The sequence below is a fragment of the Elephantulus edwardii genome, unplaced genomic scaffold (assembly GCF_000299155.1).
Source record: "Elephantulus edwardii isolate Elephantulus edwardi_28Jun2011 unplaced genomic scaffold, EleEdw1.0 scaffold00042, whole genome shotgun sequence".
Classification (NCBI taxonomy): Eukaryota; Metazoa; Chordata; class Mammalia; order Macroscelidea; family Macroscelididae; genus Elephantulus; species Elephantulus edwardii.
In genome coordinates, this window is record NW_006399792.1 from 3453213 (window position 1) to 3474425 (window position 21213).

Below are 21213 nucleotides of genomic sequence, written 5' to 3' on the forward strand. Positions count from 1 at the left end.
AAACACAAATGCCACTGAACTATGGTGTTGGAGAAGAGTACTAAATATTCCATGGCCTGGCAAAGGTCTTGGAGAAAGTACAACAGAACGCTCCTTGGAGGACCAAGCTTCATCTGACACACATTGGACATGTTGTTAGGAAAGGCTATTCTTTGGAGTGAGACATCCTGCTTAGAAAGGTGGAAGGTCAGCAAAAGAGAAGACCTTTAACCAGATGGATTGACATAGTGACTGTTGCAATGGGTTCAAGTGTGTCAGAAATGAAGATGGCCCAGGAAAGAGTAGATTTCAAATGTATTGTTCACAGGGTCACTGAGTCATACTGAATTTGACAGTACCTAACAACATTGATAACCTACATCAGCAACCTATTATGAAAATGATATAGTCTTGTTTATTGAGTTATGATGATTTGAAGCACTTGCTGAAAAGGATCAGACTACACAGCCCTCAGTGGATTATAACAAACATAAAGGAAACAGTAATCCACACAATGAACTCATAAACATCATTATAGAAGGCTAAAAGACCAAGCTTATCAACAATTTCATTTCATGTGCATCTACAATGAACATTTGTAGAAGCAACAGTCAAGTAAGCAAGTCATGTTGCATTGGGAAAATGGTTCATTAAGGAACTCTTTAAAAGTGCTCAAGAGCAAGGACATCAGTTTAAAGATTAAGGTGTTGCCTTATCCAATCCATGTTATTTTTACATTTATATTGGACAAAGAATGAGGAATTTGAACAATGACTAAGGAAGAGCAAATAACCTTTACCTTTGAATCCTGTGTTGGCAGAATAAAGAATATTCCATTTTTTCCTATCATCCAGTGAAAATCCTTGATCATTTTTCCTTTAACTTTTGTGGTCAGGGTTGGAGTAAGACTGAGAAAAACTGGATAAATTATGTATACTGCATTGAAACAGATGAGGGAGAGAATAATTTAAAAGTGATATATGATAGGGTATAATAGTTATCACAAGAGTCCAGAATTAAGGGTGCATAATGGAGTGTACCTGGGGTGGTGGGAGGGGTGTGGGGGGATTGTATACCAAAGAAAGAATTTTTCTTTTACTTTTTCAAAGAGAGAAGCAAACTGGGGTGGGGGGTGAGGGCTGGGCAGGGAGAAAAAAGCAACAATGAATGAATGGAAATCCAAAATCTCTGTGAATGTTCATTAAAATTATTAAAATAAAATTTAAAAAAAAAAGAAAAAAATTGTGGCATGACGATCTATCAATATATATTATCTGTCTCCAGGAAATCTGCTAACTCTGTTTTGATAAATTTTGGGGAGTGACATCTTGCTTTGGTTTTTTGTAGAATTTGAAATTGTCTGCTGCTTCTGTGACTTTGTGGACTCTAGTTCAGGGTGGGATCCTTGATAGTGTGATATTCACACACTTTCCTCACTGCTGAAGTTGAAGTCCACAGTACTTGGAGTTGAGCTCAGTGGGCATAGCACTTCTTAGCCCTTTGATATTACTGGTCCATGGTCACAGGGCAGGCTCCACACCCTTCCAAACAGCTGCTGGAGTTAGAGGAACAAATACTTGGTGGGAGGCAGGTAAGGGTGTGACTTCCATTCCTCCACTCACTGCTGCCACAGACAGAAAGAGGCCATGTCTGGCTGGACATTTGTGTGTCTTCCTGCCCTCTCCTCACTGTTGCTGGAGACAGAAGTCCTCCAGCCTCAGTTCACACTGGAGGTAGGCACCTGGCTGGAAGTTGATGTGAGCATGACTTCTTGCCCTCTGCTCACTGCTGTCAGGAACAGAGAAAGCCTCCAGATTCATTCTTCTTTTGATTTCTTAACTTATGGTTCTAAAGGTACTGATTTTTAACTCAAGTAAGATTAAATCATTGACCACCTCAATCTTTTCTCCATCTAGTATATTGTTGCCTATTGGTCTGGTGGTTAGAACTTTCATATACTGCTGGTAGAAATATATAATTGTGTACTCACTTCAGAAAATTATTTTGACCATTCTTCAAATGTTAAATATAGTTACTATATGAGCAGTGAATTCCTAGCCTACACAAAAATTTGAAAGCACACAAATGTTGATAGCAACATTATTCATAACAAAAAATAGAAACAACATAAATGCCTATCAACTTAAAAATGGATGAATAAAATAAAACACACTGACATAATGGGATAGTACTGAATTATCATTTAATAATTAAAAAGGACAACATATAGAATTCTCTATGAATCTATGAATAGAACCTCAAAAGCATTAAGATAAGTGAAAGACGTTGATGGAAGATGCCACATATTGAATCATTTTATTGATGGAAAACTTTCAGAAAAGACAAATATATAGAAAGAAAATAGACTAGCAGTTGCCTATTGTGGGGATAGGAGCCAAATCTGGGATGAGAGATCTAATCAGGATGATAAACACATACCAAAACTGATTTACAGTGATGACTGTATGGCTTGGTAAGGACAATAAAGCTTATTGTACTTTAATATGGATGAATTACATAATAGGTAAAACAGGATAATAAGTTGATTTTAAAGAATGCACCAAAAGGTAGAGAGAGTGTCAGAGAAAGATAGGCTAGAGCTTGATAAGATGGACAGACACAGTAACTGTAACAATGGGCTGAAGTTCATCAGAGATGGAGAGGCTTGGTGTAGATAGGAGAAGGCAAGGTTCAGTTCGGCTGTTCATAGGGCCACTATGAGTTGTAGTCTACTTGACAACACCTAACAACAACACAAGGTTTTATAGAGGATGTCTTCACAAAATTTATTTTAACATAACTATCATCTGAGCTATCAGACACTCAAGAATGCACACATTCAGATAATATAACCTTATTTACTGTTGTCAATAGGTATCATCAAGTTGACTAAGACTCACAGCAACACAAAGAACAAAAATCTGAACTATTACACTGCCCTTGAAAGTATGCTTGGAAACATGTATTTGATGTTATGTTATAGGCAGTGAAGTTAGAAGTACTACCCCATAGTTGACCCTCTAGCCGACTTCAAAGGCTCCCAGGGGAGGAGACTGTCTTTCTCACACTGAGCAGCTAGTGCATTTGAACTGTTTGTGTTTGACTTGATAATATTTAACTCCTTACCAGTCCACCAGAGCTCATTCAGTTGGTACATATATCAAATATTAGGAATCTTCGTGGTTAATTAGCACTTTCTTTTGATAGTCCTACTAGATTGCAATGGAACAAACTCCATTTTATTAAAAAAGAAATGAAAAGGCAAGAGAAGCCTGGCTCTAGTTGCATCTCTTTCAGATATTTCAGAGCAACTAAAACACAATGAAGTGTGACAGATTTCTAACTAATAACCTGTCATATGTAAATTATTTAGTAATACTCATTTATGCTAATATTTTTTGTATCTAGTTTCCCTAAAAGCACATTAAGTTTTCAGAATTTGGCATGCTTATAAGGAGGTCTGATGCAAGCTATGTCATTATCCAAATTTTATAAGAAACCACACCTTCAAGAGAAATAGGTCGATGATTAGGGGTGACCTGAATACATTTTCCAAACCCAGCTGCTATTTGGTGGTCTTGTGGGTAGAGTTGCACTGACAACAAAAGCATGGGTTCAAATGCAGCCACTCTGTAGGAAAAAGACAGGCAGTCTTCTCCTATGTGATTTACAGCCTCTGAAAATCCTCTAGAGCATCAGCAATAAGTTGGTTCCCACTCAATTGCAACCCATTTATTAGTGTTTTGCTTTTTAAGCTACTATTGAGGAAACTTTGGCTGTATAATCCATAGGAAGTCAAGCTGCTAACCCAAAGGTCATGGTTCTCGGTGGTAAAGATCTACCTGCTGCTCTGAGGAAGAAAAATGGTTCTTCTCCTCTCATGTGATCTACAGCCTTAGAAACACACTGGAGGATCAGATCCAAATTGATGGTCATGAGGAAGTGAGTTTAGTTCATTAGATTAGAGTAGATTAGATTATATGACTCATGGTGACTCTATACGTCAGAACAGAACCATGCTCTATAAGGTTTTCAGTTGCTGAATTTTTAAAAATAGATTGCCAAGCCTGTCTTCTGAGGTACCCCCGAATGGACTTCAATCGCCACCCTTTAATTTAGCAATTCTGCTTATTAACTATTTGCATATATTCCCCAAAGTACCTTCTACACAAAATAATTTGAGATACTGAATAAACAGGACACTTTTTTATGTTGTTGTTATGTCCCATCGAGTCAGGACAGTATTTTTTAAGTTTTATATTTATGGTATGTGGTAATGGTTTGCAATTAACTGTAATGATACAGAGTTACTTTCACTATGAAATTGGTGAAGAAATTATTGGAGAGAAATATTAAAGTTTAGGCATTATATGGGTAGAGTTGAAATCGTGGTAATATGTGAATGACAAAACTTTGAGAAAACTCTAAGACAAGGGATATCAAATCTTGTCACATCATGATAGCTCTAAAAACTGCATAAAAAACAAAAAACCAACAAGGCACAGTGGAGGAGTTACTATATCTAAAGGGCTGCTCAAGACTTTGGAGTTTTGACTTCTTTCCTGGGTTGATAGAATTATTTAGGGTGATGAAAACAGGTAGGTAGTTTACTACAGATACATTTGGGGCTTGCCTTAGGCAAACTCCTAGGAGTCTGTTCTTTGCTCTTTTATCCCCTTTGAGAAGTAAATTGCTCCATTTGACCTGTCCAAATGCCCTCGAGCTATCCTTTGCTTTCTTGACATTCCTTTATCAAATCCAGCCTTTAGATCTCATATTCACCCTATGATGCAAAGGCTCCCTAGCTATTAAACTTCCATGTGTTTGAGGTTTCACACTGATAGAGCATAATGCACAGTGAGATAGCCTTCAGCCTGTCTTACAATTTCAAATCTTGCTCAGGAGGCATGAAAGTTTCTTTTTTTTCACATATCAATTTTCTATCACAGGAAGTTTTCTTTCACAGCAGTTTAAGATTTGCCATGGTGAAAATGTTGCTTCTGGTAATGCCAGAAGATTAACAACCCACCTCCCAACAATTCTTACAGGAGCAAACTTAGAAAAGATTAGGGCTTGGAAACTACATAACTTCAAATGTGTGATTTCCCTTTACCCCAAATCATTGCAGTCTGTAGAATGAAAAAGCGTTCCTTAAATTACAGAGTAAGGATCATTTGTGCTAAAAAAAAATGATGTCAGCCTTGAGACTAAGTTGCACCTTATCCAGGCCAGTGTCTTTACAATAACTTGTTATGCATCAGAAAACTGGACAATAACTAAAGATGACAGAAGAAGAATCAATGACTTTGAGTTGCTATGCTGAAGAACAGTGTTGAGGAATTCATGGATTGCCAGGATAACAAACATTTGTCCTGGATTTGTCCTGGAAAGGGTGAAACCAAGTTGGTCTATGTGTTATTTATGTGTTAGGTGTCATCAAGATGAGTACAACTCATGATGACTTTATGGACAACAGATCTGAACCCTGTCCTATCCTGCGCCACCCTCACACTTCCTGACACACAAGAGCCCATTGTGACAGCCATTGTGCCAATCCACCTGGTCAGAGGTCTTCCTCTTCTTCAACAATGCTCTACCTTTCCAAGAGGGAGGCATCATGTTGCTCTGTAAGGAATAATCACCCTATTCATAGTAACTCTGAGCCCTTTGGAAACAAAACAACTTTCATATAGTAATTATTTTACACATTTTCTATTTAAGTTTTGTTCCATTGTGAGGAGGGAATTAGATATACAACACACACACACAGACATATATATGTGTATGTCTGTATATATATTCATGTATTCACAATATCTTTTTTCCTTACAATTTACATAACTCAATAAAATGAAAATTCTTTCAGGTCAATGAGAAAGTATTTTGTTATTGATTAAGGAGGAGTCCATCAAAATAAGTAAACTAGGGGACCAGAAAGGACTTCTTCAAGTAGAGAAAGTTGCTTTTCCTTTCCCTGGAGAGGGGAATGTCATAACCAAATGAGACAAGAAAGGTCCTCAGAAAGGGAAAGTTATCTTCCCTTTCCCTGGAAAGGTGAGTGCCCCTGTCAGGGGAACTTTCCCACCAGCAATATTATCAGAGATGATTTCAGATAGGGAAAATTGTCCTCTTGGTGAGCTTTGCAAAAATTCAAATAATTGCAGGAATCTACAATGTGTCCTACCTCCATACCTCTGCTCTGAGATATGCACAATCAAGTGTTCTGGGATTCCCATTTTCCTCAAGGTTAGCCACAACTGTTCTGATCCACTCAGTCAAATGTCTTTGCATAGTCAATGAAACACAGATAGACATTCCTCTGGTACTCTTTGCTTTCTGCCAAGATCTATCTGACAATGGTGATAATGTTTGTAAGGCCATGTTCTCTTCTAAACCCAGCTTGCATTTCTGGTAGTTCTCTGTCAATGTATTGTTCCAGTTGTTTCTAATAATCTTTAGCAGGATTTTGCTTGCATGTGATATTGTACAATAATTAATTTCCATGCTTTGTCGGGTCACCTTTTTTTTTTTTTTTGAATGGGAATAAATATGGTCAACTGGCCAGGTAGTTGTCCTCCAGAATTTTTTGGTGCAACCTGGTGAGCATGTCCAGTGCAGCATTTGTTTTTTGAAATATGTCAACTGGTATTCCATCAATTGCTGGGGTTTTATTTCTTCTCAAGCCCTTCAGAGCAGCCTGAGCTTGTTCCTTCATCATCACAACCTTGCTTGTTGAAACTGAGGCAGACCTGAAGCGTTTGCTACAGAAAGTCAAGGATTGTAGCTTAACATTAAGAAGACAAATATGGATTGAAGCTCAACATTAAGAAGACAAAGATTCTCACCACTGGGCCAACTGGTAGTTCCCAGTAAATGGAGAAGAGATTGAGGTTGCTAACAGCTATAGTGTGCTAGGCTTCACAATCAACACTGTTATTGCCGGCAGTCAGGGAATCAAAAGATCAATTGCATTGGGACAGACTGCTCTCAGAAACCTCTCCAAAGTACCAAGAAGCAACGATGCCAATCTAGAGACTAAGATGCCCGTTCCAGGCCATGGTTTTCGGAATTACTTGCTGTTCATCAGAGAGCTGAACAATGATTAAGGATGGCGGGATAATAATTGATGCTTTTGAGTTATAGTGCTGGAGAAGAGTCTTGAACATACCATGAACCACCAAAAAACCCACAAATAGGTCTGTCTTGGAAAAGGTGAAACCAAATTTATTCTTGGAGGCTAGGATTTTGAAGCTCCATCTCACATACTTTGGGCATATGGCCAGGAGGGATTCATTTGTGGATGGGTGGCTAGACAGCACAGGAGAAGAAGATCCTAGATGAGATGGATTGTGGATTGAGATAGTAGCTAGAGCAATGGGAGTAGGTGTGTCAGAGTCAGAGAGACTGACTCCAGACAAGGCAGCTTCAGAGCTGTAGTGCATAGTATCACCCTATGAGTTGCAGGTCACTTGACAGCATATAACAACAACAAGCAAAAGCAATCTACAAGTTCAATGCAATTTCAAGACAGATACCAACTCATCCTTCAATGAGATGGAAAAGGTAATTTTGTCTAGAATGGGAAGGGACCCCAGATAAGCAAAGCACTACTAAGAAAGAAAATCAAGGTAGGGGACATCACATTTCCTTAACTCAAATAATACTACACAGCCATAGTAATCAAGATGGCATGGCACTGGTAAAATGACAAAAATATAGATCAAAGGAATCAACTCATGGTCAAGTGATATTTGACGAGGAAATTAAATCAGTTAAGTGGGGTAATGACAGATTCTTTAACATATGGCGTTGGCAAATTTGGAAAATCATTTGCAGAAAACTAAAGCATGACCCATACCTCACACCACACACAAAATCCAACTCAAGGTGAATCACAGGTGAATAGTTGAATAAAACCAAAGGTTATAAAGTTCTTCAGAGAAAAACTAGGAAGAAATCTAGAAGCCGTAATCTATAGTATAAACAGACTTCCAAAAATAATTAGAGGAAAAATAACCAAACAAACCAACAAACAATTTACAAGTAGTAGAAGTTAAAATAGATGAACGGTAACTGCTAATAATAACATCCTTATGCATATATTTTAAAAAAAAATCCTTATCTCCTAGCGTAAAAGGAAAACCCAGAGACTGAAAAACTATATTTGGAAATAACATATATGAGACTCATATCTAAAATTTATATAATTGTCCAACATCTCAAAAGAAAAAGCAAATGATGAACAGACACATTACCAAAAAAGAAATTCAAATGGCAATGGAAAAAAATAAACCCAACAAAAACAAAACACAAGAAGAAAGGTTCAAAACCCCTAGCTATCAGGAGGGTGCAAATCAAAACAAAAATGAGATGTCATTTCATCCTAGCAACAATATAAAAGTTCAACAGATCAGCAAACAACAAATGCTGGCAAGGATGCACTCTCATTCACTGCTAGCAGAAATGTAAAATGGTGCAATCACTATGGAAAGCAGTCTAGCACTTTCTCAAAAAGTTTAGAATGGAATATCATTTTACTATCTATCCCACTACAGAAATTAGTGCCATGATACAGATGTGTGAAATACCTGTTAACAAATGAGTGCATAGAAAAACTAGCATATACGATGAATTCATAAAACAATACACAACATGGATATGTCTGGAAAACATTATGCTAAGTGAAATATCTCAGGCACAAAAGGACAAATATTGCATAGAAATGCTGATATAAAAATAGGATGGACATGCAGAAGGGGAGAGCAGAGAAAGAATAGCTAGATAATGAACACTGAACTGGAATGGAAGAGAGTGACTATCTGAAGGGAATGGGTGATTGGACATTGTGTATATGACAACTGGCAATCTGGAACAAGATAAGGATTAGAAAGCAAATTGAAGGAGGAAAATAGGAGGAAAATGTGCATCAATGAAGGAATGAAAACCCATCCTTTCTATAAACTTCAACTAAAATCACAACAAAAATTTTAAAAAACAATAACTATATACACACAAAATTATTAAGCTTAACTTCAGAAATAAAAAAGTTAGCATTTTCTTATAATTAAAGAAAAGCAAAACGAACAAAGCTAGTATAGTGGCAACATCTTTAAATTAAAATAATTTGTGTTCCAAATCTCTTTATTCAAATCACCACTCCCTTTCTCTTTACCCCCAGGACAGCATATTTCTCTCATTCAAATCTCAAATGGATTAATAAACTTCAAAAGCACAGACAGATTCATGAACACAGATGTTCTTCTGCATAGGATCAACATGTGCAAAACATTGGAAACAATAACAAAGGACAGATTAAATGAACCAATGAACTGAGATGATGAAATAGTTTAAAGTCCTTAAAATCATGTTTGTAGAAACCATTTAGAGACATGAGAAAATCTTCATGATACAAAGATATAACTATTTAGATATGTTCATATATCTAACTCACTATGTACCTGCTTATCTATATCCAAGAGTTCTCTGAATTGTTTAATTTTGAACTATTTCCTTTCCTTTAGTATATTCTTTGGAATTCTAAACTTATGCATCATTTTATAATTTAAGGCATACTTTTAATATCTGTAATTAAATATTTTTATAGGCCCTTATGTCTAACTCACTATATCTCATTAACTATATTCAAGAGTTCTCTCTGTTGCTTAATTTTGAACTATTTCCTTTCCTTCATTACCAACATTATTCAAAATAGCAAAGAGTTGAAAGCAACCCAATTGTTCATCTACAACTGAATGGGTAGAGAAACTATGGTATATCCACATAATGGAATATTATGCAACTTTGGAAAAAACAATAAACTTGTAAAACATTATACAACATGAATAAGTCTAGAAGACATTATGGTGAATGAGATATCCCCTTCACAAAAAGGCAGATACTGCATAACACTATTGAAATAAATAATAAGATCAATACAGAGGGGAGAGAGAGAAAAGAATAATGAATATTGTACTCAGATGAGTGGAAAGAAGGACAATTTGAAAGAAAATGATGATTAGAAAATAAGCAGGGTGGAGCATACTCGGGGTGGGGGTGTGCGAGAGGATTGTATAACAATGAAAGAGTTTTGCTTTTCAAGGAGAGGAGATAACTGGGGTTGGGGGTGGGGGTGGGGTGGACGGGGAGAAAAGTGCAACAATGAATGAATGGAATTCCAAAATCTCTCAATCTCTTTGTGAATTTTCACTAAAACAAACACAATTTTAAGTATAACATTAAAAATTGAAATTAAAATTAGACTACTAAAACTAACAAATATTTAAGATGTTATTTTTTAAATTCTATTAACAAAAGTTCACTTTAAAATTCAAATTTCAGGGCTGGAGATTAGAGCTACAATGTCAGTGTCTACAGATTATCTTTGAAGAATTCCTGTGAGAACTTCTATCTAGATTTTAATAAATATAAAAATGAAATCTAAATCCTGCTGGCTCTTAAGCGAGGAACAGCATTATTAAAATAAACTGAGAAAATTATTTATTCATCCTTACTTTTAATAGTGTTTTGCAATGGAAAAAGTTCTGTACTTTTTTTCACATCCTATTAGTCAAAACATTATAATCTTAACTTTTTAATGTATATACATATGTACACACACATACACATTTCTTTCTCCTCCCAGTGTAGCTCATAACTATATTTTCCCACAAAGTTGTTGAGCATTTTCCTGATAACCCAATAGGACCATGTTTTCTAGCTTGTAATTTTTGTAGGAGCTATAAAGAAGCTATTGGAGGGGTTTGAACTATTGATTTTTTATTTAGCAGTCTAGTGTTTAACTAGTAATCAGTGTTCCTTGTACGTATGTTACTCTCTTTTGTTACCTTTCTTTTTATAGATTTGAAGATTCTTTGTTTTGTTTTTAACAAACAAACATAACTCATTGGCATCGAGTCATTTTTGCCTATTTTGACTTCAATTTGATAATTTAACAATCAAAATATTTAAGAAAATCAAGCTGCCAGCATGTTTTTTGAAAAAATTTAACTAAAATAACAGTTCACCACTGAAAATGTTTCAATCTTCACTTTACTTACAATAAAACTAAACTCCTTATCATAAATGCCTGGACCATGCATGATCAGACAAAGTCCTTATTATAATCTACTGAGCTGTCAATTAGCAACTCCTTCCATCTCATCTCAGAGGACTCTGTCCATCACTTGCTCCATGCCAGCCATGACGGCTTTCTTTATAGTCTTCAAGCAAGTCATGCCTGAGCCTTTCTCAAAAGGTGTCTACTTACCATTTTTTGACTTTTGAAGGTAACTTATCATATCTTACTTATGCCAAGCATCTTGTTGTCATTCAAGTCTAAACTCATATATTAGGCTATCTTGAAGAAGACAGGCATCTGCACCACTTTATTCATTATTATATGATCGCATCATCCTTACCAATCTCTGAGCTTATTTATATTTTTTTTTATTTTACTCTTTATATATTCATTATAAGCAGTGTAAATCCCAGAAGAGAAGAAACATTTCTGTTTGTGTCCAGATCAGTAGAAAGTGACCTGTTAATAAACAGGCCATATTGTCTCCAATGGTGACTGTCAATAATCACGTACACGTGTGTTGCACTTTTATTAAGAAGTTTAATTGTCTATATCTTTAAATATGGGTTGTTCTTGTGATTCAGTTTTGAACAAATGTATTCTACGGAAGTAACATTGTGTTAGTTCTGAGTCTAGTCCTTAGAGGTCTGTAACTTCCATTCTACTATCTTTGACTCCTGGCACACCCTATAAAGAATTCAACCAATCTGTTGAGGGAGAAGCCTTAGCAGATATGATACTGTAAAGAAAAGGCTTAGCCAGCCAAAACCCCTTCCATTCCAATTATCACACAAGAGCCACATACTAAGTTAGCAGTGAAGATTTTTTCGGATCCTGCAACTACTCTATGACAGCTTCACATTGAATAGAACAAAACCCAGCATCTTTTCCACTGACCAAATGCAGAATCATAATTAGGGATTACAGTTTCAAGTAAGAAAAAAAAAAAAAGAAAAAATATATATAGTTATGTGACAATGAAACATATTGGTACCAGAAATTGCATGTTGCTATAACAAAAGCTCTTAAGCTTCTACTTTAATTCTCTTTGAATTCTGAGCCTCCTTGTCAATAATCTACCATCACTGAGTACATTCTGCCTCCTGATGACCCTCCATTTGTTTTCTGAGGCTATAATTCTTAATAGTAGGAGGCACCATCATCTTTATCCTTTGGAGTGGCCTGTGGGTTTGAACTGTTGACTATTCAGTTAGCATACAACACTTACTGAACTATGTCACCTGGGGATGTGGGGGTGCAAGAAACTGCTGGCAAGAATGACCTAAAAAGAGAGGCACTGTAGGATATGAGAATACAAAGAAAGAGAGAGGAAATGGCCCAAAGAGTCTCCATTCAGCTTAGTCACTTTAGATAAGGTTGTAGAAAAGGGTGTGGTGTCATTTTGGATCCTTCAGAATCAATTGATCTGCTTCAATCAATAATGAGCAATGAACACTGGCCCAGTCCTACCCTAATTACAAAAGTGTGAACAAGTCTTTGACTCTTTTAAGTCACAGAGTTTTGTGATCATTTGTTTAGCAAGTGTGGATAGCTGCAATAATAAATTACTAAGCAAATGCATGAACAGCTTCTTCTTTATTCCCCAAATGTGCTATCAACATTACAAAATTGTATCAGAGATTTCAACATCTTTACCAGTTTTCTTCTATAGGTTTCCTGGTTAAAATATAGTTTTTACAATAGAACTTTAAAAAAAAATTTGAGATTACTTTGCAGCATGAAACAAATAAAAATATATTATTTGAAAAGTTATTTCTGATTATATATAGTTGTTAAAGAAGTTATAATTGAATTAAGGAGTAAATAATCCATTATATAATAAAATAGTTTTTGTTACATTTTCTTTCATATTTTTAAGAATTAAGTTTGTTATAAAAACAAGCAAATAGTTAACACAGTTGAGAACATATATTATATAAAGATTGTGTAATGTTTTATTGCAGAGCCAATAGTGGACAAGAACTTAATTGGGACATAATTGCTTGCACATCTGTTTTCATAGACATCATAAATTATATGAAATACCTTTCTATTCTCCCTGTTAGTAAAAGATTGGCTAAACCATAACTGCCTGAAGCAAAATAAATTATGCCAAAATATGTTTACTTGCTATGTCATCTGTATCTACTTAGGAATAAAATTAAATATAAAGGGACAGATTTTTCAGGTTACAATGTAATTAAAAAAATCTATCCTATGTGACCAGATAATCCAGTTTCTAACCTGTTACATCACCATCAGAGTGTGTCATCCCAGTTCAAAAGCAAAAAGAATGAACAGATAGGTCTTGGAGAGGGTGTAGCCAGAGTGCTATTTGGAGGCAAGAATGATGACGCTTCACCTTGTACACTTTGGGCATGTTGCTAGGTGGGGCTATTTCTTAGGGAAGAACATGATGCTGGGAGGGGTGGAGGGTCAGCGAAGGAAAGGAAACCCTTCAACCAGGTGGACTGACATGGTAGCTGCTACAATGGGCTCTTGTGTGTCAGGAAGTGGGAGGATGGCCCAGGACAGGACTGGGTACGCTATGAGTCATACTTGACTCAATGGCATCTAACAATAATAACATCCCAGTTCAATACATCTTTTCAGTGCTGTTTGAAGGATAGTAAAATCTTGAGATATACCTGTCAAATGATGGCTTTTCTCCACAGTCAAAGGCATCCTGGAGCTCTTTAACGAGATTAGCCTGACCTGGCAGTCGAAAGAGCCCTTCTTCCTTCAGCCCCCGTTGCCGGATAAAGTCCACACACTGCTCCACCAACATTGGAGCCAGCCGATTCCCATAACGTTTCTCATAGCGGACAGTGTCTTCCAATTTCTGTCCAAAAATACCTAGAAAAAAGAAAAGATGGTAGTGAACTGAAAGAACTCACATCTTTGTAGTTTATTGTTTTTTTGAAGTTGGAGCTTCCACTCTAGGAGTTGGCTTCTAACATCTTGATGGTGGCCACATAAGGGGAAGTTTTTGGGTTGTGTTTTATGTGTGTTACTGATCCCCCCCCCAAAAAGTGGGTGTCAGTTTAACTTTTGACTTTGTGCCAAATTTAGAATGAACATTCTTTAAGTGATACAGTAATCATTTGTCTATTTGCCGCACTGAATAACTTGGAGTTGCTGTGATTCTGAACATTGTGCCAATAGTGGTGTCAAATAGGATAATGGTTACCCATCATGTACAATGTATTGTGGAGCTTCCAGATTGATTCAGGTTGGGAAGCAGGAATGACATCCACTTCCTAAACTAGATGCCTCTGGAAACTATAAACTCTATAAACTTACAGAAATCATGTTAATTATAGAACAGAGTTCAGGTCTTTTGTGCAAGGGTTGCTATGATCTGTATTCAACTTGACAACACTTAAACACTGCTAAGTGAAACTTGTGTTGCTATAGTTTGAGGAACATTCCTCTACTTTATACATCAGTCTTTATCAGTGTGCTATATGTAGTAATCTGGTTTTGCTGATGTTGAACCTTGTGCCATTGAGGTATCAAAAACTCTAATGGTTTCCCAGTGTGGACAGTCTTTGGTAGGGGTCCCAGTTATGAAACAGGTTTGGAAGCAGGAGTGGCATCCACTTCCTAAACCACATGCTTCTGGAAACTCTATGTATTTGGAGAAAGGACAATAATTATAGAAAGGAATTAGGTCTTTTGTTCATAGAGTTGCTATGAGCCGTTCTCAATAGCAATCAACAACAGCAACTACAACAACAATTTTAAAGAAAGAACAAAATACTAAAGAGGCATGCATCATTAGAAATAGAAATTGTCATAGATTTCACGTTACTTGGATCCACAATCAATGCACTCAGCACTTAGGAAACCTGCATGTTTAATGCAATTCCAACACAGCACACTCAGGGAAGATACTCCAAATATGCAAAGCTCTTCTTAGAAAATGAAATTCCACTTCTATCTTTATATCCAATTATCATTTCATTTTAGCATAACTCAATATTTTTCACTTTTCTTTTTCAGTTTTGTTTTCAATCAAGTGATGATCTTGAGCTGTAATTAAGATGAGAACATAAGGAAAAGAAACTAAATTACTCAAGAGAAAATATTCAGACTAATTCTTCTTTAACTGTATTATTTGACACAGTGACTTCAACAAAGAGTTGAACATGGTATGAGTATTGTAAAGATGACTAAAAATTGGACATGGTTTCAATCTGTTGTTCATAGGGTTGTTATGAGTCATAACTTGATGTCATCTAGCAGCAGCAACATCTGTACAGAGAATCTTTAAGCTATGAAGCAATACATAACCCAAAAACAGTAGAGCCACATAATGTGCATTGGCAATGAGGTGTATTTTATTTTATTATGTACATTGTCCAGAATTCCAAAACTGTTGTTGTTTTGCACCATCGAGTTGCTTGTGACTCATGGCAACCCTATATACAACAGCTCTGAAACTTGCCCTGGAAGTCTGGAACTGGCTCCTATTCACCTCCCCTCATCATCCCAGTTACCGTATTAATCCATCTCTTCCAGGTATTCCTCTCCTGCACTGTCCCTCTACCCTTCCAAACACATCCTTTGCCAAGGACTGGTACTTCCTGGCCACAAGCCCAAAGCATTTGAGATGGAACCACAAAATTCTAGCTTCCAAGGAGAGACTTGGTTCCACCCTCTCCAAGATTATTTCTTTTCTTGATTTATTTCTTTCCTTGGTGGTCCATCATATGTTCAAGACACTCCTCCTGCACCACAATTCAAAGGCATCAATTATTCTGTCATCCTTAATCATTGTCCAGCTCTCTTATGCATAGTAAGTAATTGTGGAGACCATGTCCTGGATCAGGTGCACATTAATCTCTAGACTGAACTTTTAGGATTCTTTTAAAATGAAATGAAAATATCCACAATGTAATTCTTACTGCATAACCCTATTGAGTATAAGTCTGGTGCTGTTATGTGCTGCTGAGTCAGAATCAGTTCATGGTCAACTCTCCAGTAAGTTTTCAGAGGCTGTAAATCACACTAGAGGATACTGTCCAGCTGCATCCCTTTGGGTTGGTAGTTCAACTTTCTCTCATGGAGTAGCTGGTGGATTCGAACTACATACCTTTGGCTTGACAGGATAACTTCTTTCTGCTAAGTAACACGATTATAAAACTAGTTTATAGTTATTTCTAATTCAAGTCAAATTCCATGTATGTCAGAGTAGAACTGTGCTCCAACAAAAGGATTTTTTAATAGCTGATTTTCTGGAACTAAATTGCCATATCTTTTGCTTCAGACGGCTTTGAGTAGATTTAAATCTCCTCAGTAGTAACTCAGAATATTAACCATATGCACAACTTAGGGGCCTCAACTACAAAATAATGTCTCTAAATTGCAGTGATGCAAAACTAGTTCATCTATGAGAAGAAGACATAAAAAAGACAGAGAAAATGTCATGTGAGATGAGTATCACAGTAATTTTCATAAAGTGAAAGAAAAACAAATATTGCAAGTTGAAATTATGTAAGAACCCTGAAAGTTTGGGGAATTGTTTGCAAACTATTGAGTGAAGCTTTTATAGTCACAACAATGCTTGACCTATCCATCTCAAAAATAATTTATATATAGAGTTAGCAATACAGAACTATCACGTTTCACATTAAATACAAGCAATGTATATTTGCTACCAAAGAGAATTCTTTTTGCCCAGATGGTTGTTGTTAAGTGCCGTCAAGTTGAGTATGACTCATAGTAACCTGATGAACAAAAGATCTGGACCCTGTTCTCTCTTCCTGACACAGAATAACCCATTGCAACAATCACTATGTCAGTCCACCAGGCTGAGGGTCTTCCTCTCCTTTGCTCATCCTTTACCCTTCCCAGAATCACGTCCTTCTCCAAGGAATAGTCTCTCCTAGCAACATGCCCAAAATATGCAATAGGAAAACTATTGTAAATCTGCCTTTATCATCTTTCTCTTTGGGGAAAAGGCTACTGACATGCAAGTGCAAATAAAGAGGAGTTAAGAGATTATAATTTTCTAAGAGTGGTAAAGATTAAAGTAGGTAATATTCTTACCTGTCTTCTTGTTGTTATTGTTAAATGTCATCGAGTTGAGTACAACTTACAGTGACCCTAGGAGCAACAGATCCGAACTCTTCCCTATCCTGTGCCATCCTTCTCCAGAACACTGGAGCCCATTCCCACAGACATGACACTGATCCATCTCATTGAGAGTCTTCCTATCCTTCTATGATCTTCCACCTTTCCAAACATGCTGTCTTCTTCAAGGAAAATCCTGTCCTAAAAACATGTCCAAAATATGTGAGACAAAGCTTCACCAACTTTTCCTCAAAGGAACATTCGATTTCCACTTTGTCCAACACATATCTGGTTTGTTCTTTTGACAGTCTGTGGGATATTCAACACTCTTCTATAACATGACAACTCAAATACATCTATTCTTATTCTGTCATACTTATTCATTGTCCAGCTCGCAGATGCATATTAGGTGGTTGGAAAGACTGTGGCCTGAGTCAGGGGCACCTTAATCATAAGACTGACATGAGTGATCCACAGGGCTTTGGAGAGATCCCTGACTTTTCCAGTGCTGCAAGTCTCCTGATCTCTTGACTGCTGGGACTAAGGGTGTTGGTTGTGGATCCAAGTAAGATGAAGTTGTTGACAGTTTCAATCTTTTCTCTATCATGATGTTGCCCATTCTATCCAGCAGTAGAAATTTTTGTTTTCTTGACTTTAAGATCCAATCCATATCGAAGAGTGTATTCATTGTTATTTTGCAACAGGTACTTCAGGTCCTCCTCACTTCCAGCAAGTAAAGGCTATCTTATCTGCATAATGCAGGTTGTTGATGATTCTTTCTCTGATCTTGATGCCACTTTTTTCATAGAGTCCACTTTTTTGGGTGATTTGTTCAGCATACAGATTGAATAAGTATAGAGAAAGAATACAGCCCTGACACACAGTTTTCCTGATTTAAATACAGTGTTTTCTTGCTTCATCTGGACAACAGATTATTGGTCTACATATAGATTTCATATAAGCAAGATGACGTGTTCTGGAATTTCTGCTCTTCTCAGGGTTAACACAGTTTGCTATGATCCACACTGTCAAATGTCTTTGCATAGTCAATAAAACACTAGGAGACATTCTTCTGATAGTCTCTGCTTCTAGCCAAGATCCATCTGATGTCAGCAATAATTTCCCTAGTGCCAGAGCCTCTTCTAAACCCACCTTGAACATCTGGAACTTCTCTATCAAAGTACTGTTCTAACTCTTTTTGGATTATTTTCAACAATATTTTGTTTGCATGTGATATGAATGATATTGTTCAATAATATTCACATTTTATTATACCATCTTTCTTGGATATGAGAGCAAATTTGGGTCTTTTCCAGTCTGTTGGTCAGGTTATCTGTTTTATAGAATTTAGCAAAATTAGTTCTCTGACAATGGTTTCAAGCATTTTCTACTATTTCAGCAGATATGCACAGTCATCAGAGTTTGTCACATTATCTCCAAATTAATACTGGAAAATGAAATCATTGTCCCCTTCCCAGAGCAGTAAGGGATGGCTGTGTGGCATTATCATGAATAAGGAGGTTTTGGGTATCTTTAGGAAAACAATGTGAAATTTGGAAGATGAATAAGGATGACAGAAGAAGAATCAGTACCTTTGAATCATGGTGTTAGAGAAGAGTACTGAATATTTCAGGGACTGCTAAAGAGTCAGCAAATATATCTTGGAGAAAGTTCAACCAGGATGCTCCCTAGAGGCAAAGATGGTGAAATCTCATTTCATATATTTTGGGCATGTTTTTAGGAGGAGCTAGTCTTTGGAAAAGGACATCACCCTTGGGAAGGAAAGAGGGTTGGTGAAAGACAAGAAGAACCTCAACTGGATGGAGTGACACTGTCAGAGTAACAATGGGCTCATGATAGCTGAAATGATGAGGATGACTCTGGATGAGGCACACTTCAGATCCTTTGTTCATAAGGTCACTGTGAGTCATGGTCAACTTTACATGGTCAACAGCATAATCAGGAAAACTTGTTTTTCTGTATAAAAGGGAAAAAATCATGGCTGAAATGACACATTATTCCTTTTTTCAGCATTGAACTTCGACAGGTCTGTAGTGGGAAAATCTCTTTTGACAATTAGGCAAACAGCACCAGGGACAGGCTGAAATATTTATAGACATTTTGTTATTAATTGTGTCCCTTTGAGTTGGAACTGACTCACAGCTGATTGTCAAAGACAGGAAATTGCAAGGGAAGAAATTGTCCATCCTTCTCCTGCAGAGCAGCTGGTGGATTAGAATCAAGTACCTTTGGGATTGCAGTGCAGCTTCTTACCACTAGGCCACCAGGGCTAAAATCACTGGACCTTACCATCTCTGAATCCTTTAGCCCGAACCTGGTAACTTCTGTCTATACAGACAGCAACTTTCTTCCATTTTTTTTTAAATATAAGAAAAAGAACCTTTTATTTATTTAAACAACTATCAACTGGATTTTCTGACACTTGAAGACAAACATAATTCCACCCCATTCAATGATGATAATGATATTTAAGTAATTCTAGTATTTTAATAAGAAGGAATGAAAATTAGTTACGAATGGAGAATAGTTACTTTCTCTGTGGAGTTCTTTAAAAACAAATGTGATAGCTGTGTGAGAAATCTGAATTTTAATCTGCCAAAATGAAGGAATTTGCCTTTCAAAGACATTTAAAGATAATTAGAAAGAAATATGCTGATATTTGGGAATATACTTACAAATATAAGATTTTTCTCTTAATTCTTTGGGTTGATAAATTTATTACATAAAGGCTTTATCCAATTTAGCAGAAAATCTACATTAGGTATTTTATTTTAACTTCCAAGATGTCATTTTATGCAGTAATGAAAAGTAGGCAAACTTCTCCCACCCAAACATCTGTTTTTTTTAATGAATAAAAGAAAGAAAATGATACAAAAAGGGAATATGATTAGTTTTAAAGGATACTTTGGATTCATTTTATCTTCTCTTGTACATGTAAACTTGATAAGAACAAAGTTAGGAGGCATAGGAAGAAATTTAACATCAAAAGCCTCAACATTCTTCTGTTTATTAACTATCTGTTGTTTCCTAAACTCTTTCCAAGTATTTTCCCATCTAAGTAACACCTAATGTTAGCTTCTTTTAATTGTTAGCTGGTACGGAAGCTATGGTTTCCCCATTTTACATATGAGAAAACTGAGATAATATTTTTGTTTGCCGTCAAGTCAGAACCGACTGGCAGCTGACCCTTCAGCAGGTTTTTAGAGGCAGTATATATCACAAGAGTAGAATGTTTAACCTTCTGCCATCAGGATTCTAATTCATCAGATGGTGGATTTGAACCAACAACTTTTGGGACTTGCGTGCAACAGGCCACCAGAGTCAAATGTTACATAACATCAAGTCCACAATCAGGTGTAAGTTCTAGAATTTATGCTTACTACTGATCAGAAATTTTATTTTTCTATAGTATGGTCCTGGTGTGTCCACTTTCCATACAACGGTAACTTGTGGTTGCTTTGAAGCCGAACACTATGACACTGATGAGTCAAATAAATGCAAGAATGGTTACCCACGGTGGACAGTGTTTGGTGGAGCTCCCTGATTAAAACAAGCTTGGAAGCAGGAGTGGCATCCACTTCCGTAAAAGCTTGCCTCCAGAAACCCTATGAACTTGGAGAAAGGATGAAAGACATGCAAGTGTTGAGGGCTTTCCTTCATAAAGTCACTATGAGTCGCCTGCGACTCAAAGGCACTTAACAACAACATATTTAATCATGAAAGGTTCAGATAAAAGTTCAGCATTATTGTTCTTTGTCATTATGAGTTACAGTCATCTTAATGGCACCTAACAACAACAATAACCTCTTATATCAGATTTGTTGTAAGTCCATTTTTTTCATGATTTAAAATTTAGTAACTTTTTAAAATATGCAAAAATATATTTTTCTCTTTCCTTCTACTAAAGAGTGATAATAGTTAACCTGTACTTATGAGTGTTAAACAATTTATCTGTGAGAGCAATTCTCTCACTTAAGATTGTGTGAAAAAGTCTCCAAAATCCATGTATGTGACATAGGGGAGAGGCTTCTGCCTAAGATGTATGTCAAATTCCAATA

General features: G+C 36.4%; 1 protein-coding gene across 4 annotated transcripts in view; it reads right to left on the minus strand.

Moving 5' to 3' along the window:
• ARHGAP24 (Rho GTPase activating protein 24) overlaps positions 1 to 21213 on the minus strand; it is a 654088-nt gene that overhangs the window by 55167 nt on the left and 577708 nt on the right. For all 4 annotated transcript variants that reach the window (XM_006885250.1, XM_006885252.1, XM_006885251.1 and 1 more), the window contains one exon: positions 13705 to 13912. In XM_006885250.1, coding sequence (XP_006885312.1) covers positions 13705 to 13912 — 208 coding nt within the window. The remainder of the gene's footprint in view (positions 1 to 13704; positions 13913 to 21213) is intronic.